Source organism: Ranitomeya imitator, chromosome 8, assembly GCF_032444005.1.
Source record: "Ranitomeya imitator isolate aRanImi1 chromosome 8, aRanImi1.pri, whole genome shotgun sequence".
In the NCBI taxonomy this organism is placed as follows: domain Eukaryota; kingdom Metazoa; phylum Chordata; class Amphibia; order Anura; family Dendrobatidae; genus Ranitomeya; species Ranitomeya imitator.
In genome coordinates, this window is record NC_091289.1 from 58,021,453 (window position 1) to 58,046,602 (window position 25,150).

A 25,150-nucleotide genomic window follows, 5' to 3' on the forward strand; every position below is an offset into this window, starting at 1 on the left:
GGCGATATAGTGTCACTCTGCACAGTAACAGGACCGCCCCCCCATTTAAAACAGTATACTCAAAAATAAAATAAATACATCGCTGCAGTAATAATATCCCTTAATTAGCCACTATGGTAATAATATTCCCCACCCTGGCCCCGTTTATCTCATTCCTCGCTCCAGCCATATGTTCTCCCATCCTGCACTCATGAGTATCCATTCTACACCATATGATCTCCCCATCCTGCCCCATCTGTCTCCATCGTATCCATCCTGCCCCATGATCCAATCCTGCCTCATGTCTTTCATTCTGCCCCGTGTCTACATTCTGCCCATGCCTCCAGTCTTGCCCCCAGTGTGTCCAGCAATCTGCCCCAGTGTATCCAGCAATCTTCCCCAGTATGTCCAGCATATTGCCCCAGTGTCCAGAAATCTGCCCCCAGACAGTGTCTCCAGCGATCTGCCCCAGTGTCTGACTCCAGCATATTGCCCCCAGTGTGTCCAGCAATCTGCCCCAGTGTGTCCAGCATTGCCCCTAGACAGTGTGTCCAGCAATCTGCCCCAGTGTGTCCAGCATTGCCCCCAGTGTGTCCAGCAATCTGCCCCAGTGTGTCCAGCATATTACCACCAGTGTGTCCAGCAATCTGCCCCAGTGTCTCCAGCATTGCTCCAGTGTCTCCAGCATTGCCCCAGTGTCTCCAGCAATCTGCCCCAGTGTCTCCAGCATTGCCCCAGTGTCTCCAGCAATCATCTGCCCCAGTGTGTCCTCCAGCATTGCCCCCAGTGTGTCCAGCAATCTGCCCCAGTGTCTCCAGCATAGCCCCAGTGTCTCCAGCATTGCCCCAGTGTCTCCAGCAATCTGCCCCAGTGTCTCCAGCAATCTGCCCCAGTGTGTCCTCCAGCATTGCCCCAGTGTGTCCAGCAATCTGCCCCAGTGTCTCCAGCAATCTGCCCCAGTGTGTCCTCCAGCATTGCCCCAGTGTGTCCAGCAATCTGCCCCAGTGTCTCCAGCATTGCCCCAGTGTCTCCAGCATTGCCCCAGTGTGTCCTCCAGCAATCTGCCCCAGTGTGTCCTCCAGCGAGACAGAGAGCGACTGACAGACTGACAGAGCGACTGACAGAGAGCGACTGACAGACTGACAGAGAGCGACTGACAGACTGACAGAGAGCGACTGACAGAGAGCGACTGACAGACTGACAGAGAGCGACTGACAGAGAGCGACTGACAGACTGACAGAGAGCGACTGACAGACTGACAGAGAGCGACTGACAGAGCGACTGACAGACTGACAGAGCGACTGACAGAGCGACTGACAGAGCGACTGACAGACTGACAGAGAGGGACTGACAGAGAGCGACTGACAGACTGACAGAGAGCGACTGACAGACTGACAGAGCGACTGACAGAGAGCGACTGACAGACTGACAGAGCGACTGACAGAGAGCGACTGACAGACTGACAGAGAGCGACTGACAGACTGACAGAGCGACTGACAAAGAGCGACTGACAGACTGACAGAGAGGGACTGACAGAGAGGGACTGACAGAGAGGGAGGGGGGACTGAAAGAGACCTCAGGGACTTGTCAGGAGGGGGGAACAGTGTCCTGCCTCCTCCTTACTGCACAGTGCAGTCCCCTCCAGCCCCCGCAGCCTGAGCTCCTCTTCGTCCTATCTCCTGTCCTGCTCCTGTATGCAGGGCTCAGGGAGGGAAGAAGCAGCGTCCTGACTTTCCCCTGCTCCTCTCAGCAGGAAGAAGCCGGTGCCCTGCGCTGTGAGGTCTCCCCTGCAGACACAGCGTGCAATGTGGGCGTGTCTGCAGTTGGACCCCTGCAGCAGAGGTACAGTGCCGGCATTCAGCGTCCCAGCTGTAGTGCAGGGAGATCATGCCTCTCTGCACTACAGTGGAGCTTACATATATCGGCGTGTTGTGCTATGTTGTGCTATGCTACTGGCCGGCGGGCATTCACAGACGATTATCAGAGGTCAATATGGGCAGTAGCCCAGGGCCCCCCACACCACTGGGCCCTGGGCTACCGCCCATATTGACCCTCTGATAATCCGCCCCTGGGCGCCGGGACCGGACGCTGGGAGCTGCAATCAAGAGAGGTGAGTATGTGTTTTTTTTTTTTTTTTATTGCAGCAGCAGCAGCGGCCATGGCACAGATATATGTGCAGCATCTATGGGGCAGTATGAACGGCACACAGCACTATATGGGGGCAGTATGAACGGCACACAGCACTATATGGGGGCAGTATGAACGGCACACAGCACTATATGGGGCATCTGTGCAGCATCTATGGGGCAGTATGAACGGCACACAGCACTATATGGGGCATCTATGGGGCAGTATGGACGGCACACAGCACTATATGGGGCATCTGTGCAGCATCTATGGGGCAATATGAACGGCACACAGCACTATATGGGGCATCTGTGCAGCATCTATGGGGCAATATGAACGGTGCAGAGCACTATATGGCACAGCTATGGGGAAATAATGATCTATTTTTATTTTTGAAATTCACCGGTAAATGCTGCATTTCCACCCTAGGCTAATACTCGAGTCAATAAGTTTTCCCAGTTTTTTGTGGCAAAATTAGGGGGGTCGGCTTATACTCGGGTCGGCTTATACTCGAGTATATACGGTACTTTGTTTCTCATTTGTTCCAGAATTTCTTTGGATTGCGGCATGATGTTCAGCTTTTGAGGATTTTTTCGTCTACTTCTTTGTCAGGCAGGTCCTATTTAAGTGATTTTTTTGATTGAGAACTGGTATGGCAGTAATCAGGCCTGGGTGTGGCTAGGGAATTTGAACTGAGCTTCACAAATACTGTATGTGATAAACCACAGTTAATTTGTGTTCTAAGGAGGGGGGCAATTACTATTTCATACAGAGTCCTGTAGGTTTGGTTTTATTTTTTCCTTAAATAATAAAGACCTTCATTTAAAAACTGCATTTTGTGTTTACTTGTCTTATCTTTGTCTAATATTTAAATTTGTTTGTTCTGAAACATTTAAGTGTGACAAACAAGCAAAATAATAGGAAATCACGAAGGGGCAAACACTTTTTCACACAGCTGTAGTAGCATTGCCATACCATCTTCTTATGTGGATGCTCTTGTAAATGTATGTGAATATTTGGCTGAATGTTGATCTAGTTTAACCATAACATAAAATTAGGAAGTATTTACATTTGTGCTCAAAAGTTTACACACCCCGGCAGAATTTTTACTTTCTTCGCCTTTTTTCAGAGAATGTGAACGCTAACACCATAACTTTTTCCCCACTCATGGTTAGTGGTTGGGTAAAGCCATTTATTGTCAAACTACTGTGTTTTCTCTTTTTAAGTCATAATGACAATCCAAGACATCCAAATGACCCTGATCAAAAGTTTACATACCCCAATACCGTGTATTACCCCCTCTAACATCAATGACAGCTTGAAGTCTTTTGTGGTAGTTGTGGATGAGGTTCTTTATTTTCTCAGATGGTAAAGCTGCCCACTCTTGGCAAAAAGCCTCCAGTTCCTGTAAATTCCTGGGCTGTCTAGCATGACCTGCGCTTGAGATCTCTCCAGAGTGGCTCAATGATATTGAGGTCAGGACACTGAGATATCATTGATATCAGAATGTATGGGCCCTTGTCAGGTATATATTAATGAGGATATCAGAATGTATGAGCTTCTGGTGGTGTATATTAGTGAAGACATCAGAATGTATGGGCTCCTTGCTGTATATATTAGTGAAGACATCAGAATGTATGGGCTCCTGGCGGTATATATTAGTAAGGACATCAGAATGTATGGGCTCCTGTTAGGTATATACTAGTAAGGACATCAGAATGTATGGGTTCCTGGCGGTATATATTAGTGAGGACATCAGAATGTATGGGCTCCTGGTGGTATATATTAGTAAGGACATCAGAATGTATGGGCTCCTGGCGGTATATATTAGTGAGGACTTCAGAATGTATGGGCTCCTGGTGGTATATATTAGTAAGGAAATCAGAATGTATGGGCTCCTGGTGTCATATATTAGTGAGGATATCAGAATGTATGGGCCCCTGTTAGGTATATATTAGTGAGGATATTAGAATGCATGAGCTTCTGGTGGTATATATTAGTGAAGACATCAGAATGTATGGGCTCCTGGTGGTTGAGAGGGAAAAAAGTATTTAGTTATCCACCAATTGTGCAAGTTTCCCACTTAAAAAGATTATACAGGCCTGTAATTGACATAATAGGTAGACCACAACTATCAGAGTCAAAATGAGAAAACAAATCCAGAAAATCACCTTGTCTGATATGGCAAGATTTATTTTGCAAATTATGGCGGAAAATAAGTATTTGGTCATTATCAAAAGTTCATGTGTCATGATCCAGTCCCGGTTTTGAGTCCTGCCTGCTCTTTTCCCAGACTGATCATGTCAAGGGTTAACTTTGCTCTGCCTCATTCTGGGTTCAGGTTTCCTATTTAGCTCCGCTGCATCCTGCAGGTGGTGTCAGTTATATTTTCTGCCTATGGCATGTGTGTCTGACACTGGTAGTACCCTGATTTGTCCTGCTGTGCTTTCTGACCTTGCGCGTGTCTGTTCCTCCTTCCCTGCCCATCCTGTCTTAGTGTTTCCTGATTGCTATTGGATTTTCTGGTGTTTGACTCGGCTTTGACTCTGACTTGACTTTTCCTCTAGTCCCTGGTACTTCGGCCTTTTGTCTGGTATTGACCCTTTGGCTCTCCACTGACTCTGAGCTTGTTTTTTCCCTTTGTACTGCATGACAGTCTAGGTTTTTTACGCAGCTTGTTTGACTATTTTGCCGCCACCTGGTGGTAGCTTCGCTGCAGCACTGCAGGTCTGCTCTTGCAGACTTGTTAATATCCTTCCAAACTATTGCCATTTAGTGGTAGTTGCAGTTACCTGCATAGCTGCAGCGTGATATCATCTCAATAGTTTGTTATATATTCTTTGCTGGCAATAAAATTGGTCAAACGTTTTCTGTAAGTCTTCACAAGGTTGGCTCACACTGGTGGTATGTTGACCCATTCCTCCATGCAGATCTCCTCTAGAGCAGTGATGTTTTGGGCCTGTCGCTGGGCAACACTGACTTTCAACTTCGTCCAAAGGTTTTCTATGGGGTTGAGATTTGGAAACTGGCTAGGCCACTCCAGGACCTTCATATGCTTCTTACGAAGCCACTCCTTCGTTGCCCTGGCGGTGTGCTTTGGATCATTATCATGTTGAAAGACCCATCCACGTTTCATCTTCAATGCCCTTGCTTATGGAAGGAGGTTTGCACTCAAAATCTCACGATACATGGCCCTATTCATTCTTTCATGTACATGGATCAGTCATCCTGGTCCCTTTGCAGAGAAACAGCCCCAAAGCATGATGTTACAACCCCCATGCTTCACAGTAGGTATGGTGTTCTTTGGATGCAACTTAGCATTCTCTCTCCTCCAAACACGACAAGTTTTGTTTCTACCAAACAGTTCTACTTTGGTTTCATCAGACTATATGACATTCTCCTAATTCTCTTCTGGATAATTCAAATGCTCTCTAGCAAACTTCAGACGGGCCCGGACATGTTCTGGCTTAAGCAGGGGGGACTGCAGGTCTGGCACTGCAGGATCAGAGTCCCTTGCAGTGTAGTGTGTTACTGAAGGAAGCCTTTCTTATGGTGGTCCCGTCTCTGCAGGTCATTCACTAGGTCCCCCATGTGGTTCTGGGATTTTTGCTCACCGTTCTTGTGATCATTTTGAACCAACGGGGTGAGATCTTGCGTGGAACCCCAGATCGAGGGGAGACTATCAGTGGTCTTGTACGTCTTCCATTTTCTTATTATGGTTTCATCACACCAAGCTGCTTGCCTATTGCAGATTCAGTCTTCCCAGCATGGTTCAGGGCAGCAATTTTGTTTCTGGTGTCCTTCAACAGCTCTTTGGTCTTCACCATAGTGGAGTTTGGAGTGTGACTGTTTGAGGTTGTGGACAGGTGTCTTTTATACTGATAACAAGATCAAACAGATGCCATTGCTATGGGTAATGAGTGGAGGACAGAGGAGCCTCTTAAAGAAGAAGTTACAGGTCTGTGAGAGCCAGAAATCTTGCATGTTTTTAAGTGACCAAATACGTATTTTCCACCATAATTTGCAAAATAAATCTTGCCAAATCAGACAGGGTGATTTTCTGGATTTGTTTTCTCATTTTGACTCTCATAGTTGTGGACTACCTATGATGTCAGTTACAGGCCTCTCTCATCTTTTTAAGCGGGAGAACTTGCACAATTGGTGGCTGACTAAATACTTTTTTCCCACTGTATATGGGGACAGATTAATCTACTAGTGATTGCTTTGTGCCCATCATTAGTCGTCAACCTGTGTAAAGAGGCTGGAAAACTAGAGCTGAGAGGCTTCAGTATTGTCGATTGCATTCGTTTAACGGTATGAACTCAGCGCATGTAAATGCAACCTAAATGTTTGCGTGTGATGGTGCAATATGATAGCATTTAGGATCCGTCCACTTTAAACTTTTGTCCAGGACCCCACTGTCTAAAATCAGCCCTGACTACTACTGAACTATTTATTGCCATGAAACATGACAAACCCTATGGATTGGATTGGAAATTAAACTTTTTTGTTGTTGGTCAAATTGCTGAACGAGCGAACAATCTCTATTTGATTTAAACTATTTTCAAAAGTGGAACGAGAATTTTTTTGCTTACCTAAACGATTTCATGTAGAATGAACGAGCATTTGTAGACACATCGTTCAGGAGCTCAACCCATTCACATTACCCAATTATCGTGAACGATGGGTCGTGATTGTTAGAATCTGCAGGATTACCGGCCTGGGTAAATGCAGCTTCAGACTTGTTGCACCACTCACCTGCACTATCAGCTCCACTATACCTGTAGATAACATTTTCTCTTACATAACAATATGCTTAGTTCCTCATTCATATTTCCTTGTTTCATTTTAACTGTTTTTATTCTTTTTTTAACTCATAGTTTCTTGACCGGCATGGCAATGATGCAGCTAAAGCTAAATATGAGGCTCATGTTCCCATCTATTATTACAGACCTACACATACTGACTGCCAGTAAGTACACTTATCAGGATTGCTCTGCAACTTCTTCTTTTTTTTCCAGCTTATTTATCTGGTTGCAACGAAAATAGTTGCTATGATTAATGGAGGTGTTTGTGTGCTTTTTAACTATTTTTTTAAGTCAAATTATATGAGCTCTTAATTAGATTTGCAGATTTGATGGTCAGACTATTAAATGATACTTCCACACTAATTAAATAATAGTTCATCAGTGAGAAGTTCATTTGCTCTTTACTTTTATACTTGGAGTTACGTTGTGTGACAGTGTCACTGGCGCAGTATTGAGGGGAGATATGTGTCGCAAAGGTTGTTATCCTGCGTGATGTGAAACTCATGAGTTTCTCTCCAGCGTGATATGTGCTGAGTGTAAGGGTACCGTTACACTATACGATTTACCAACGATCACGACCAGCGACACGACCTGGCCGTGATCGTTGGTAAGTCGTTGTGTGGTCGCTGGAGAGCTGTCACACAGACAGCTCTCCAGCGACCAACGATGCCGAGGTCCCCGGGTAACCAGGGTAAACATCGGGTTACTAAGCGCAGGGCCGCGCTTAGTAACCCAATGTTTACCCTGGTTACAAGCGAACGCATCGCTGGATCGGTGTCACACACACCGATCCAGCGATGACAGTGGGAGATCCAGCGACGAAAGAAAGTTCCAAACGATCTGCTACGACGTACGATTCTCAGCAGGATCCCTGATCGCTGCTGTGTGTCAGACACAGCGATATCGTATGGATATCGCTGGAACGTCACGGATCGTACCGTCGTAGCGACAAAAGTGCCACTGTGAGACGGTACCCTTAATCGGTCGTTTCCAGAGTCTGGGTTTCAGTGATTAGATAAGAGATGTGCGGGACACCTACTCACCATATCTCTACCTCAAGGAGTGCGGTTGGACAGAGTTAAATGTCCAGCCACTGTTTTTTTTTGGCTGTCTGTGCTGTTTGGAGGAAGGAAGCCTCCAGGCTGAAGATCCAGAAAGAGCTGTGGTGTATTTGTCCCACAAGGCGGGAGCCATACTGGGAAGGACTTTGTATGGACTTTTTATTTTCATTTGTGCCATAAAGGCTATTTTTTTAACTATTTTGGGGTTTATGAAGAATAAACCACCCAGAGACTTTAACCTGAAGTGTTCCTGTGTCACCTTTCGGTGAGCAGCTAAGTGAGCCGATCTTCCACAGTTGCTATGATGAGAACAGTCAAATATTAGGCCTATATAGCATATTTGGCTTTTCTGACAGTATAGAAAACCTGTCAGAGTGATTTTGTAATGTAAAGTAACAACGTGTTTGTGATGGGCCTGCTAGTATAAATTAGATGGATATCTTTGGTGAAGAAATCCCCTTTGTGGTCCTTTTTTAATCAGCATTTTAACTTTTCTTCTATTTAGCTTTCGGTGCACAGGGGCCGGACTGTACCCAGGATCTTCTCCTCCTGGTCTGTGATTCCCCGGCCCTTCTGCCTGCCTCCATTCAGTGATTCCCTGGCCCCTCCGCCTGCCTCCGGTCTGTGTTTCCCCGGCCCCTCCACCTGCCTCCATTCAGTGATTCATTGGCCCCTCCGCCTGCCTCCGGTCTGTGTTTCCCCGGCCCCTCCGCCTGCCTCCATTCAGTGATTCCCCGGCCCCTCCGCCTGCCTCCATTCAGTGATTCCCTGGCCCCTCCGCCTGCCTCCTTTCAGTGATTCCCTGGCCCCTCCGCCTGCCTCCGGTCTGTGTTTCCCCGGCCCCTCTGCTAGCCAGGTGGAGGGACTGGGGAATCACAGACTGGTGGCAGGCAGAGGCACCAGGGAATCGCATACCGGGAGCAGGCAGAGGCACCAGGGAATCGCATACCGGGAGCAGGCAGAGGCACCAGGGAATCGCATACCGGGAGCAGGCAGAGGGACCGGGAATCACATACCGGGAGCAGGCGGAGGGATTGTGGAATCACAGACTAGATCATGCGGAGGCCTTGGGGAATAACAGACAGGGAGGAGAAGACCCAGTGTACAGTCCGATCCCTGTGCACAGACGGCTAATTAGCAGGATTCTGATTTGAATACATGGCAGATGTGTAGTACCCTGCGGCAGCCACTTCAAGTAGACGGCCAGCTCCGCAAGTGAGTACTTCCTGCCAGCGTCCGCCAGCACTGATAACAGCTGATTGGCAGAGTTGTCGAGTGCCGGACCCCGGCTGATCAGACATTGATGCTCTATCCCGAGGATAGGGCATCAATATAAAAGTAGTGGACAACCTCTTTAATGTCACTGGTGTTATTTTTTTCGGAGCTAATATTTCCCACCTGAGAAACAAGAAAGTGGAATGTCCTGCTCAGACGCCTCCATGTTTGTTGATCCAACTGTGTTCATTTTTTGTATAACATTCTGAAATCTGAATGTGCATGTTGTGATTGAACATTTCTTGTTTGCTTTGTGTGATTCCTATCAGTTCTGCTGGTTGTAGACACTCACCCAACAGTGAATAACATGCACTTACTTCCCTGTGCTTCTCATACTATGGCGCATTCTTCCCCTGCATAGTTAACTCTATAAGTTCTTTTTATTCCCTGTTGCTTGCAGTGTCTTACGAGAACAGTGGATCCGCGCTAAATATGAGCGCAAACAGTTTATGAAAAATGAAGGTGCTGATGGTTCCTCTGACAGCAAGGAGACAGGTGAGCATTTATTTTGGACTACAGCATATTAGGACCAATATTTATTTAAATTTCAAGATATAGATGAAATACATTTTCTCACAGTTAAAGTCCACCTATCATTCCAGGTTATTTTTTTCATATGTATGTACAGTATGTGAAGAATAGCACCAGTGATAGTCATTTTACGCCGTGTGTCTGGAATCTTTTTCTGTCCCTTTTTCCTGGCCTTGGCTCCAGTTTCGGTGTAGACTAGAAACTATGATATCGCCCATGCAGAGCACACACAGAGCAGATCCTGCTGCTCTGTCTCTTTGTAGCGCACCATCAACATCATGGTCTTCACAGTCTTGTATATTACATAAAACCTCCATGTTGTCTAACCATTAAAGACATTAGTTTGAAAAAACAAACAAACAAACAGATTTTTAGCAATACTTATAATATATTTGTGTAGGTTGACCAATACACGATCCAGCATGTGTAATAACAAATGCATCAGTATAAAATATGCACCATCTGTTCATGTGTGATTACTGAATACACATGAAGTCATTGCACTGCAGGACTTCATATCAGGAAGAATGGTACCTGCATGATCTGTACATAGAGGGGCTGAGAGTAAAGATATACTGCAAGATTGGCTTTGTGTATAGGAGATCAATAGAAGAGATATTGTCACGACTCTGTTGTTGGGTGTCCTGGCTCCAGGGGCTCCTTCCCTTTCCCTAACGGTAGGGGCGCCAAGCTTGCCCAGTTCCCCGGATTACTTCTGATGGTGAAGATACCGGGGCCATGTACCTTGCCTTAGTTCCTGAATCTGCCATCAGTCTGTACCCTTCCCCCACCCAGGGAAGAGGGGAGTAGTAGTGTACCGTAATATACCAACCAGACTAGCAAGATAATACAAACAGGGATAAAAGAAAATAGCAATCATACAAATATACTCACACAAACAACAGAGGTAAACACCGGGGAGTGAAGGATGGAGTAAAACCAAAGTAGGAGAAGGATGGGAATTATCACACACCCAAAACCTGGCAACAGTCTTGGATAAATCCACCAAATGCCTTCTCAAACAACAACCACCATCTCCTAACCATGCAGTATAATCTAGCTCTGGCAATGAGTGCTAGCCAGGGCCCAGATTATATAGGAGATGGGAGTGGCTAACAGCGAACAGCTGAAAGCCTTAATGCAGGAAAACTTCCATGAGCGCTCAACTGAGCAGATTAACCCCTGCACTGCTAAAATAAACCATTTAATATGAATCTGAAGTGCTTCTAAACAGTGCAATAGTATAAGAAATCAGACGCTGAGGTCTTCTGGCTCCTCTCTGTCGTGGTAAACCCGTGACACGTATACTGCAAGATGGAGCTCAGTATATAAGGAGCTGAGAAGAGAAATATAAATATAATCTTTAGCATGGCCAAAGATTGCTGTTTCGCTGCAACATCACAGCACAAATCAAGTGTACAGGGTCACTTTGCCGCCTTGATGGTACTAACACCATGATAAGCAAGTCTTGAGAAGTCCAACCTCGTCTGAATTTATTTTACATGCTCATCACAGAATCCTTGGGGTCACAATGCGATAGCATTCACTTATATTGCACTGCGATGTAGCAGCGACACCTCACAAACTCTGGCTGCCTGACAGGTGTCGAGCCCAAAGTCGCCAAGAATCCCCAGCCTAATACCTGTGGAAAGTAGTCTGAACAATAGATGTCAGAAGAAATGGTTTTCATTATAGGAGTGAAGGAAGGAATCCTATTCAAGCGAGGAAGAGATAATGGGCAGTATTTTGCAAGAAAGTTTGTCCTGACGGAGTTGGATGGCACCTTGAAATATTTTATAAAGTCAGATGTAAGTATGAATAAGAATGGATTGGAATTAGAAATTAGATGAATTTCCTATTACAAACCCATACTTAATGGAAGAGGCGTAGCTAGGGGATCAGCTCAGGGAAGGGCAAAACATCTGAGTGGGTCCCTAACCAAGTAGGCCTGATTACATATATAGTGGCGCACCCTAAGAATAGACATACGGGAACCTCACCGATGACTCGGCTGCTACTGAAAGTAAATCACTATACAAAGATCAACACTGATATTACCGCCATATTGTTAGCTTATAGTGGTAGATACCAGGTACCAGTGCTGCAGATCATATAGGAGATCACAGCACAGTTATAGATGGTGACTTGCAGCTGATGTTCTTTCTGATGGAGTCGCTCACTTTTCCCGACTTTTCCATATGGCCCAGACCGACAAGACAGCTTCTCACATTTGACTGCTCACATTTCCAGCACCGTCACCATCTATCCCCAACCTACACAAACTCCTCATTCTGCTGATACCCCAGTACTGACCCACTGCTGCCATATGTGTCCATATTACTGCACCTGCTGTGTGGTAGAAAAATCGTTCTCCTCTTACTACCCCACATAGTAATGCCACCACTGTGCCACTTACAAAGTAAAATGCCTTCTTTGTGCCCTCTAGATGGTAAAACAACCTCTAGAATATATTAATGTTGTGTGCAAGTGCCCTAGAAAACAGTGCCCTCATTTTATCCCCTAAAAACTAATAATGTCCTGTGTGCCACTTGACAGTCATAATATCCTATTTACCCCTATAATAGTAAGTGTCCACTTAACATTAATGATGTTCCCTGAGACCTCCCTGGTGTAGCTCCCCTCAACAAAATATATCACCACAACTCTTGTATACACAGTATGCCCCCACAGGTTTCCATCTATACAGTATGATGTCCCTACAGCTCCACTATAGACAGTATAATGCCCCAAAAACTATATGATGCTTCCACAGTAGTCCCCCCATTATATGATGGCCCCAAAGTAGCCTCCACACTGTATAATGGCCCCTTAGTAGCCCCCACACTGTATAATGGCCCCTTAGTAGCCCCCACATTGTATAACGGCTCACACACTGTATGATGTCCCCACTGTAGCCCCCACACTGTATGACGGCCCCCACAGTAGTCCCTAAACTGTGTGATGGCCTCCACAGTAGTCCATACAGTATAATGGCCCAGTTATTAGCTATCACTCTGTAGGATACTTCCCTTAATATCCCTCACTATGATGGCCCCACTAGAAGCCCTCACACTGTAGGAGGGCCCCTTATTATCCCCAACACCGTATCATAACCCCTTTAGTAGCTCTCACACTGTATCATGGCCCCCTTAGTAGTCACCACACCGTAAGAGGCCCCCTTAGTAGCCTTCATTCTGTAGGAGGGTCCGCTTAGTAATCCACACGCTGTATGATGGCTTCCTTAGTAACCAGCACTATGTATGTGGGCCCGTTTAGTAGCCCCATGCTGTTATAATGGCCTTCTTAGTAGTGTTCTCTTGGCATCTGCCTGAACTATGTATGCAAGCTGGGCAGCTAGGCCATTATTTTCTCCCTCCTCAGCTTTCTCCAATGCTCTCCCCATGCTCAATGCTTATTTCATGGTCACAGCCCACCACCCATGCTAGTAGCTTCATTGCTGTGTCTCTTGGGTTAAGGGCATCAGTTGTAGACTGTCAGGAGTCAATACCACACAGGGGTTGCGGGCCCCTAGAGCTTTTGGATCCTGTTTGCAACTGTGACCAACAAGATGTCTATAGGTACGGTGCTGCTTCTGTAGAGATTAACTATGTGTGCAACCATCACTGTTTAACCCAACTATACTTTGTGTTTTAGGCAAAGGAACCAAAAGCTGTAATTAAAATTGACACTATTAATGCCACCTTTCAGCCAGAAAAGATGAAGCACAACCATGGTTTACAGATTACATATGTCAAAGACAACAGAGCAAGGAATTTATTTGTGTACCACAATGATGGGCAGGTAAAGGAGAACTGTTTCTTGTCCAGGTTACAGTACAAGCAGCCCCAGAAGGCCAAAAAGTGGGGAGGATCTGGGATATAGACTTTGTTTTTCATAATAATTTAGGAACTTAGAAAATTTACCAAAGCTGACATTTTATTTGGGACTGTCTATTATTATTATTATTAGTTATTATTATAGCGCCATTTATTCCATGGCGCTTTACATGTGAGGAGGGGTATGCATAATAAAAATATCTATTATATCTACGGTATATGTAGGCCTTGCAGTTCTTCACCGATGGACACAGAGAAGTGTTGGATAGTTCCAATTCAAACACCTAAGGCCTCTTTCACACTTCCGTCTGCTGTGGATCGTCGTAGTGCGTTGTTGTGATGTATCGATGGACGTCGTGAAAATAGTGAAAAACGTGCGCAACGCATCCAGTGTTTTGACGGATGTGTTGTTTGTATTGTTGCCTGAATTTCAATGGAGAAATTTCCGGGGAGACGAGAGAAAGAGAGAGAGACTTTTCCCCAGACTTGAAAATCCTTCCGGGCATGCTCAGAGTGGAAAAACGGGACACGTCGCTGGATTCCTGTTTTTCACAGTCAACAACGCATCCTGCGCCCATAGGCTTCCATTATAGCCAGCGACGGGCAGCGCAGGATGCGTTGCTGACCGATTTTCCGACGTGCAGAAAAAACGTTCCTCTGAACGTTTTCTCTGCCCGATGGACCGTTTTTGGCCGGTGGATCCCCAATACACGATGGATGAAACGGATGACCATCCGTCACAATCCGTCGCTAATACAAGTCTATGAGAAAAAACAGGATCCTGCAGAAAAATTTGTTTTCTCAAAACTTGACGGATTGTGACGGGAGATGAAAGATGGAAGTGTGAAAGAGGCCTTATGCTTTAGTTATCCTGCTAGGTAAGCCGGTGTCTGGCAGCGGCTTTCTCCCTTCTCCCCATTAAAAATTATCTGTGAGCAGAATTTCACCCCCTAAACTATTTATATGTGCATGTAGCTCTTTCAAAGACCAGTCCAGCAATACCTTTACATGGCCGGTCCGCTCCTCGTTTACTCAGAAATCGGTGACTGAATAGATATGCAAATGAGGCTTAAGTGCTTTTAGTGCATAGAAGCTCTTCCCTGCCTCTGTCACTGACTCTATTCCCTTCCCTGCTCCTGCTTGAATTCACACAGCTAAGGAGCTGTCAAACAAGCAGCGCTGGGCGAGGAATAGACCAGGTGGGAGTTGAAGTTTAGGAAATGCTTCCCGTTGCTGAAAGCACTTTAGCCTAATTTGCATATTAACTCAAACTGTGATTTCTTGATAATGGAGGAAGTGACTGACAATGTAAAGGTATTGCTGGACTTGTCTTTAAACAGGTATGTGACATATGGGAGGTGAATTCTGCTGACAGATTCCTTTTAATGACATGAATGCTGCTCATCAGCCTCTCCAGTTGAAAGACACTGCACATGGGAAAATAATTTTTCGCTTGGAGGAGGTTGATGGACAGATCTGGTCACACGTGTCTCCATCAAGCTAGCAAGCGTGCAGCAGCTTTATAAATGAGGCGAACATGTAATACCTAATTATTAGTAAAAGCACCAAAATAATATGCCGGACACATTTAATAAAAATAAAGCGGACGACCCCTTAGAGCCTGATATTAGGCTGACAATTCCTCCTCAGTAGAAATCAGTTTTCAGTAATCATCTCATTATCATGATAGGCAGGATTACAATAAAAGGTATCTATCATCTATACAATTCACAATAGGTGATAGTCACAGCTCACCTCCTCCCCCTCCCTGCATGATGAACTTTGCCCAGATCAGAGCATACCTAGAAAACTCTCCTGTAGAAGTCAGTGAGTCAGGTCCAGACTCCCGCAGTCTATGTCCCATGTTGAGTTGCGTACCAAGACCACACCGCCGCTATGGAGCCCCGACTGTTATCGCACATTCAAATGTATTGACAATCTGGATACCAATACAATTAAAACCAATGATCAAAGAGGGGGACATCCGCTCCCGCCTTCATCATTCTCCCTCAGCATCTGAGATCTGACGTCTCAGCACAGCGGGCCCGATGACGTCACTACATGGCACCTGCTGCGCTGAAATGTGCTGCGCCTCACACCAAACGCTGAAGAGATCAGAGCAGCGGTGGAACAAGGAGTATTTATTTTGTAATCAATGAGAACATTGTGGGGTGCATTATACTACATGGAAGACAATGTGGGACCCATTATACTGTATGGAAGGAAATGGGGGCCCATTATACTACATGAAGGACTATGTGGGGCTATTATACTACATGGAGGACTAGGTGGGGCCCATTATATTGCATAGAGGACTATGTGGGGCCCATTATACTGCATAAAGGACTATGTTGGGCCCATTATACTGTGTGGATGAATATGTGGGGCCCATTATACTGAATGGAGGACTATGTGGAGTCCATTATACTACATGGAGGACTACGTTGGACTCATTATACTGTATGGAGGACTATGTCGGGACCATTATACTGCATAAAGGACTATGTTGGGCTGATTATACTGTATGGAGGACTATGTGGGGACTATTATGCTGTATGGAGGACAACGTGGGCCCCATTATACTGTATGTAGGACAATGGACTGTATGTGGGCTATTAAACTGTATGGAGGGCTGAGCGGGGGTCACCATACCTTGCCGGGGGTACAGTTGGGTTATCACACTGTGTGTGTCGAGGGTACTGTAGAGGAATTCACTATGGGGGTATCATACTGTGTTTAGGGAGCACTTTCATTGGCATCATACTTCATGGGGTCAATGAAAGGGGAATCTAGGGGCTTCAATAGCAGGACAATTATTTTGTAGGGACTGTAAAGTTGTGAGATACGCTCTTTTGTGACCTCGATGAATATTCTTTTTTTTTTAGGGAGGGGGCTTGGCCATTTAGAGCTTCTGCTATGGGTGGGGCCACATGATTTCTATGTATGCCCCTGCCCATGTTACTGGTCTAAGGCAGGTCTAACAGCAGCTCAGGCAAGATGACTGCTCCATAATCATTCGGAGTAAATAAAATAAATCAAGAGTCAGAAAAAAATTATTCTAAAAAAAGAATATGTAAAAAGAACAAATAACTAATAAAGCGTCATTTAACTGCACCTTTTTGGGGAAACATAATGGCACTGCGTGGAAGCTGTTTGCTGCGTCTGTGACTCTTCTGCACATTAACCCTCGGTTACAATACATGGTGCAGATGGCAGTTCATGCTTAATGCTGGGGAGATGCAGTAAGTTTGGATTTATGAATCTTTCACTTTTTTTTCTCATAGGAAATTGTCCGCTGGTTTAATGCCATCCGAGCTGCTCAATTTCACTACATGAAAGTTGCGTTTCCCACAGCAAATGATAAAGAGGTAAGCAGGTGTGAGATAAGGGATGAGATCTGGGTTGGGAGGATACATGTGTCTGTATTCTCAAACAGCTTTATAAAAGTGGCCACAAGACACATTGCACACATGGTCTTATAGTTTTGAAGAACGCAGTGTTTCAGCTCCCGGTCCTTGAGTGCAGAGATTTAGGATTCCTATCAACAGCATACCCTCACACCCCACCCTAATACCCTCACACCCCACCCTAAGAGTTGTATAGACCGGTTGCTTCTCCAGCCTTGCTCAATAGTCATGGATTACTTAGAGATAATCTGATGTAATTCTTTGTTTAGAGGTGATCTAATGTAATTGTTAGCACGTGAAACTTCCTGTATATTTCTTAATACCTAGATTGTAAGTCGTTTGCCTCGGAATTTTTTAAAGGAAGGATATATGGAAAAAACTGGACCAAAGGTAGGTGAAAATAATGTTGTAACATTACATTTATATATATATTGTGAGGGGTTGACTCACTCCCCTGCTTCACAAGGTAGACACAGGAACAGTTCTGGTAGTAATTCACCTGCTGGTTTATTGTAGACAGCATAAACCTTAACAGGGTTCAGAAAAATAAACAGAGCCTGTCTGGCATACCGATTAACAAAGATAAAGTCCATCAGAGTCCTTGTCCTGCAGGCTTCACTGCAGGTAGCGCACACAGCGTCCTTAGCTCCCATGGGGGCCACGTGGGAGTTCCACCTCTCTCCCAATACACCATACCCAGACTGAACCACAGGTCCAGGTATATATCACATGTGCTGGTCACGTGATCATGACCTCACTAGAGGTCCTCAAACACCTGCAAGTCTTGCAGAGAAAGGGGTACGGTGAGCACTCTCCCTCCCGCACTGCGGGTGCTCACGTAAAACCGGCCCATTGAACTCTGTACACGGCCTCTCAGCACCTAGTGTGCTGGAAACACAAAAACACACCGGTTTCACATCACTGACAGCTGCATGTGCAGTGACACCTACCTCCCTGCCTTTCAAAGCCAGTGACTCTGTCACAATATAGATATTTAAACTTAGTTAATTTCAGTCAGGGACCAACAATTGTGATCCTTGCTGATCAATAACAGTTTTTGGTAGCGTCACCAGAAAACAGGGCTGTGGAGTCAGTGAGCCAAACCACGCCGACTCTGACTCCTCAATTTTCCTGACTTATGACTCCAACTCTGACTCCACGACTCTGACTCCGCAGCACTGGTCACTACTGATCATGTACATTAAGTGCAGCACAGATTCATCTCCACTCCGACTCCACCCCACTGGTCACTACTGAGCATGTACATAAAGTGCAGCACAGATTCATCTCCACTCCGACTCCACCGCACTGGTCACTACTGAGTATGTACATAAAGTGCAGCACAGATTCATCTCATCTACTACTCCACAGCACTGGTCACTACTGATCATGTACATAAAGGGCAGCACAGATTCATCTCCACTCCGACTCCACCGCACTGGTCACTACTGAGTATGTACATAAAGTGCAGCACAGATTCATCTCCACTACGACTCCACAGCACTGGTCACTACTGATCATGTACATAAAGGGCAGCACAGATTCATCTCCACTCTGACTCCACCACACTGGTCACTACTGATCATGTGCATAAAGGGCAGCACAGATTCATCTCCACTCTGACTCCACAGCACTAGTCACTACTGATCATGTACATAAAGTGCAGCACAGATTCATCTCCACTCTGACTCCACCACACTGGTCACTACTGATCATGTACATAAAGGGCAGCACAGATTCATCTCCACTCCGACTCCACAGCACTGGTCACTAATGAGCATGTACATAAAGTGCAGCACAGATTCATCTCATCTACTACTCCACAGCACTGGTCACTACTGATCATGTACATAAAGTGCAGCACAGATTCATCTCCACTCCGACTCCACCGCACTGGTCACTACTGAGTATGTACATAAAGTGCAGCACAGATTAATCTCATCTACTACTCCACAGCACTGGTCACTACTGATCATGTACATAAAGGGCAGCACAGATTCATCTCCACTCCGACTCCACAGCACTGGTCACTACTGATCATGTACATAAAGTGCAGCACAGATTCATCTCCACTCTGACTCCACCACACTGGTCACTACTGATCATGTACATAAAGGGCAGCACAGATTCATCTCCACTCTGACTCCACAGCACTGGTCACTACTGATCATGTACATAAAGTGCAGCACAGATTCATCTCCACTACGACTCCACAGCTCTGGTCACTACTGATCATGTACATAAAGGGCAGCACAGATTCATCTCCACTCTGACTCCACCACACTGGTCACTACTGATCATGTACATAAAGGGCAGCACAGATTCATCTCCACTCCGACTCCACAGCACTGGTCACTAATGAGCATGTACATAAAGTGCAGCACAGATTAATCTCCACTCCAACTCCACCGCACTGGTCACTACTGAGTATGTACATAAAGTGCAGCACAGATTCATCTCATCTACTACTCCACAGCACTGGTCACTACTGATCATGTACATAAAGGGCAGCACAGATTCATCTCCACTCCGACTCCACAGCACTGGTCACTACTGATCATGTACATAAAGTGCAGCACAGATTCATCTCCACTCTGACTCCACCACACTGGTCACTACTGATCATGTACATTAAGTGCAGCACAGATTCATCTCCACTCCGACTCCACCCCACTGGTCACTACTGAGCATGTACATAAAGTGCAGCACAGATTTATCTCCACTACGACTCCACCGCACTGGTCACTACTGAGTATGTACATAAAGTGCAGCACAGATTCATCTCATCTACTACTCCACAGCACTGGTCACTACTGATCATGTACATAAAGTGCAGCACAGATTCATCTCCACTCTGACTCCACCACACTGGTCACTACTGATCATGTACATAAAGGGCAGCACAGATTCATCTCCACTCTGACTCCACAGCACTGGTCACTACTGATCATGTACATAAAGTGCAGCACAGATTCATCTCCACTACGACTCCACAGCACTGGTCACTACTGATCATGTACATAAAGGGCAGCACAGATTCATCTCCACTCTGACTCCACCACACTGGTCACTACTGATCATGTACATAAAGGGCAGCACAGATTCATATCCACTCCAACTCCACAGCACTGGTCACTACTGATCATGTACATAAAGTGCAGCACAGATTCATCTCCACTCTGACTCCACAGCACTAGTCAGTACTGATCATGTACATAAAGTGCAGCACAGATTCATCTCCACTCTGACTCCACCACACTGGTCACTACTGATCATGTACATAATGGGCAGCACAGATTCATCTCCACTCCGACTCCACAGCACTGGTCACTAATGAGCATGTACATAAAGTGCAGCACAGATTCATCTCCACTCTGACTCCACCACACTGGTCACTACTGATCATGTACATAAAGTGTGGCACAGATTTATCTCAACCAAAAGCCAAGATCCTTAGATCAGGAACAGAACAGACATTTATAGGACATTTCATAACTTTCCCAAATTATTATGTTATCCAAGAAGCATCATTTCTCCTTGCGGAGATCAACATGCTAAGCATGCCGAGATGAGGAGACTTAAAACGGCAATGCTCCTCTGGGTAATATGCTAATTATTTCTTCAGAGAGGAAGAGAGCTAGAACTCTAGTGCCACCTATTGGAAGGTAGCAATCCTACAAGTCAATGTTGACCCTTTAATAAATTGACTTGTAGGATTGCTACCTTCCAATAGGTGGCACTAGAGTTCTAGCTCTCTTCCTCTCTGAAGAGATAATTACCAAATTATTATGGAAACATATACATCACATCCTGCATTGTACTACTGTAACCAATTTATTACCGTATATACTCGAGTATAAGCCGAGATTTTCAGCCCAAATTTTTGGGCTGAAAGTGCCCCTCTCGGCTTATACTCACGGTAGCGGTGGGGTCGGCGGGTGAGGGGGAGAGGGCGCTGAGGCATACTTACCTAGTCCCAGCGATCCTGGCGCTCCCCCTGCCGTCCCACGGTCTTCTGTGCTGCAGCTCTTCCACTGTTCAGCGGTCACGTGGGACCGCTCATTAGAGAAATGAATAAGCGGCTCCACCTCCCATAGGGGTGGAGCCGCCTATTCATTTCTCTAATCAGCGGTAACGGTGACCGCTGATAGAGAAAGAAGCTGCGGCACCGAAGACAGCTGTGCAGGGGAAGGAGCCGAACGCCAGGACCAGGTAAGTATGTAATATTCACCTGTCCACGTTCCAGCCGCTGGGCGCCGCTCCATCTTCCCGGCGTCTCTGCGCTCTGACTGTTCAGGTCAGAGGGTGCGATGACGCATATAGTGTGCGCGGCGCCCTCTGCCTGATCAGTCAGAGCAGAGAGACGCTGGGACCGGACGCTGGGAGCTGCAATCAAGAAAGGTGAGTATGGCTTTTTTTATTTTTATTGCAGCAGCAGCGGCGGCACAGATTTATACCGAGCATCTATGGGGCAGTATGAACAGTGCAGAGCACTATATGGGGCAGATATGGAGCAATATGAACAGTGCAGAGCACTATATGGGGCAGATATGGAGCAATATGAACGGTGCAGAGCACTATATGGGGCAGATATGGGGCAATATGAACAGTGCAGAGCACTATATTGGGCAGATATGGAGCAATATGAACGGTGCAGAGCACTATATGGAGCAGATATGGGGCAATATGAACAGTGCAGAGCACTATATTGGGCAGATATGGAGCAATATGAACAGTGCAGAGCACTATATGGGGCAGATATGGGGCAATATGAACGGTGCAGAGCACTATATGGGGCAGATATGGAGCAATATGAACGGTGCAGAGCACTATATGGGGCAGATATGGAGCAATATGAACGGTGCAGAGCACTATATGGGGCAGATATGGGGCAATATGAACAGTGCAGAGCACTATATTGGGCAGATATGGAGCAATATGAACGGTGCAGAGCACTATATGGGGCAGATATGGAGCAATATGAACGGTGCAGAGCACTATATGGGGCAGATATGGGGCAATATGAACAGTGCAGAGCACTATATGGGGCAGATATGGAGCAATATGAACGGTGCAGAGCACTATATGGGGCAGATATGGAGCAATATGAACAGTGCAGAGCACTATATGGGGCAGATATGGAGCAATATGAACGGTGCAGAGCACTATATGGGGCAGATATGGAGCAATATGAACAGTGCAGAGCACTATATGGGGCAGATATGGAGCAATATGAACAGTGCAGAGCACTATATGGGGCAGATATGGAGCAATATGAACGGTGCAGAGCACTATATGGGGCAGATATGGAGCAATATGAACAGTGCAGAGCACTATATGGGGCAGATATGGAGCAATATGAACAGTGCAGAGCACTATATGGGGCAGATATGGAGCAATATGAACAGTGCAGAGCACTATATGGGGCAGATATGGGGCAATATGAACAGTGCAGAGCACTATATGGGGCAGATATGGGGCAATATGAACGGTGCAGAGCACTATATGGGGCAGATATGGAGCAATATGAACGGTGCAAAGCACTATATGGGGCAGATATGGAGCAATATGAACGGTGCAAAGCACTATATGGGGCAGATATGGGGCAATAGGAACGGTGCAGAGCACTATATGGGGCAGATATGGAGCAATATGAACGGTGCAGAGCACTATATGGGGCAGATATGGAGCAATATGAACAGTGCAGAGCACTATATGGGGCAGATATGGAGCAATATGAACGGTGCAGAGCACTATATGGGGCAGATATGGAGCAATATGAACAGTGCAGAGCACTATATGGGGCAGATATGGGGCAATATGAACAGTGCAGAGCACTATATGGGGCAGATATGGGGCAATATGAACGGTGCAGAGCACTATATGGGGCAGATATGGAGCAATATGAACGGTGCAAAGCACTATATGGGGCAGATATGGAGCAATATGAACGGTGCAGAGCACTATATGGGGCAGATATGGAGCAATATGAACGGTGCAGAGCACTATATGGCACAGCTATGGGGCAATAATGATCTATTTTTATTTTTGAAATTCACCGGTAAATGCTGCATTTCCACCCTAGGCTTATACTCGAGTCAATAAGTTTTCCCAGTTTTTTGTGGCAAAATTAGGGGGGTCGGCTTATACTCGGGTCGGCTTATACTCGAGTATATACGGTATATATTTTATGAGTCGGAGTCTGTCCATTTTATACTGACTCCAACTCCGACTCCAGTTTTTATTAGCAAAACACCAATTGACAAATCAGTACCATTTGAAAAATACAGGATAAAACAGGAAAAGCGCCAAGAGGCGTTCAGTGCATCCATGAACAGTAGAGAGATGTCATCACTGCACTAGATTCCAGAAGACAATTATAGACTGAAAAATTGAAAAAGGGTCACGCAAATAGAAGGAAGACCATAGTAGGTAAGTATATAACAATCCTCTGTGTTCACTCACAATTGACTTAACATGACTCACATGTGCATGATGAAGGTATAAGAGTAAACATAAAAGTAAATGTCTAATGTCTACGGCACATTGGGGGTGGTAACCAATTTTGACTGTGGAAATGTATTTAATCCTAGCAAGATATCTACTGATATGGGTCACTCATAAACCCAGCCAAAGCCACCTGGCACGTGTCCTATTCAAATTGCTAATTAACCCGATGTATCGTGCTTCATGAATATTAATTTGTTTCCCAGAGGAACATTGCTCGGAATATAAGTCTCCCTACTCCGGTTTTCCTTCTCCACATGGAGAGACGTTTTCCTTTAGACACCCTGTCAGAGGCCTCTCATCCAGATAAACCAGTTCTCTTGTTTTGCACTGACGAGGGGCGAAAACCCGGCAACACGTGTCTGCAAATGGAGTGTCTGCTTTAGCTTTATACCCTGAGCCATTTTCCAAGGCTCGTGAAAGGGTTGATATTGACTTTCAGAATAACTACCCCAATAGTTGGCACTAGAGTTACTTCTCTCTTCCTCTCTGAAGACATACATTTCATTGTCACTCTTAAGAGCAAAAAATAAATTGTGAATATGAAATTATTGAACATTTTATACATTTAAAACCCCATGTATTTCTTTCTTTACAGCCTACAGATGCTTTTAAAAAAAGATGGTTCACCCTAGATCACCGGAGATTAATGTACTTCAAAGACCCCCTGGTAAATCCTCAAGTACAGAGATTTGAAAGTAATATTATGTGTAGATTGTGTGTAGTATTGTCACTGGCAGATGCCCAATGGAGGGGAAGAAAGCAGCCAGAAAAGTCAGATAGTCGGATCCTATTGTTTAGTGGTGGAGACTGGAGAAGAAACGTTCACACCACTGAAACACTGGGGATGTCATTTTGATGGGAATATCAATAGGTACTTCTGAGATCTGACATCTAAGGCTGCTTGGACGTGTTTTACCATGCCCTACAATTAGCTTAAACATCTTCCCAGAAGAAAGACGACAACTGCTCATGATTGCAAGATTAACAGAAATCATCCGAAGAGGATTATGAAAGCGGAGGCTACTTTCTTCTGTGCAGAAAAACTAATAAAATACCTTCCACCTTAATCAAAGTCGTTGGCTGTCGCCTCTAGACCTGGCAGCGCCAGTAGGACTTGTTGTCTTTCTTCTTGGAATACTTTTATGCTAATAAAAAGGAATGGAAAGACTTGTTCTAGTAATCTTAGCCGAGATCAGGCATCTGGATCTCAGGAGACCTAAATCTGCCTAATCCCTACTGAAATGTAGACCATCCTATCACCAGGGTATCATTGCCAACATCAAACCATACCTCACCAACATTAGCAGGTTCCTAAAGGGGTTCTTCAGCCATTAGACGTTGTTCTTAAATGGGTTTAGATGGGTTAGAGAAACAAAAGAAATGGTTCTCTGATACCCTCAGGTCCGATCTGACTTACATGATCTCGTTGGTCTATGTCTCCCTTTCGTTAATCTGTCTGATCTCCTTTGAGAATAGATTTCATAAGCTAAAAATCCCGTCAAGGCAGTTTGGAGACCACTGTTGTGAATGTGACTGGGTCTGCGTGCAGCTCCTCGCGCTCGTACGAGTATTCCAGAAAATAAATGTTGTGTAAAGCTTTCTTCACACGTCACTGT

At 45.5% G+C, this 25,150-nt stretch overlaps 1 protein-coding gene across 3 annotated transcripts in view; it reads left to right on the forward strand.

Moving 5' to 3' along the window:
• Positions 1-25,150, forward strand: part of LOC138647741 (arf-GAP with dual PH domain-containing protein 1-like) — a 45,238-nt gene that overhangs the window by 16,867 nt on the left and 3,221 nt on the right. For 2 of the 3 annotated variants that reach the window (XM_069736990.1, XM_069736991.1), the window contains 7 exons: positions 6,987-7,078; positions 9,651-9,745; positions 11,477-11,589; positions 13,436-13,582; positions 16,902-16,985; positions 17,352-17,414; positions 24,130-24,201. In XM_069736990.1, coding sequence (XP_069593091.1) covers positions 6,987-7,078; positions 9,651-9,745; positions 11,477-11,589; positions 13,436-13,582; positions 16,902-16,985; positions 17,352-17,414; positions 24,130-24,201 — 666 coding nt within the window. The remainder of the gene's footprint in view (positions 1-6,986; positions 7,079-9,650; positions 9,746-11,476; positions 11,590-13,435; positions 13,583-16,901; positions 16,986-17,351; positions 17,415-24,129; positions 24,202-25,150) is intronic. The other variant, XM_069736992.1, reaches the window with a different exon arrangement.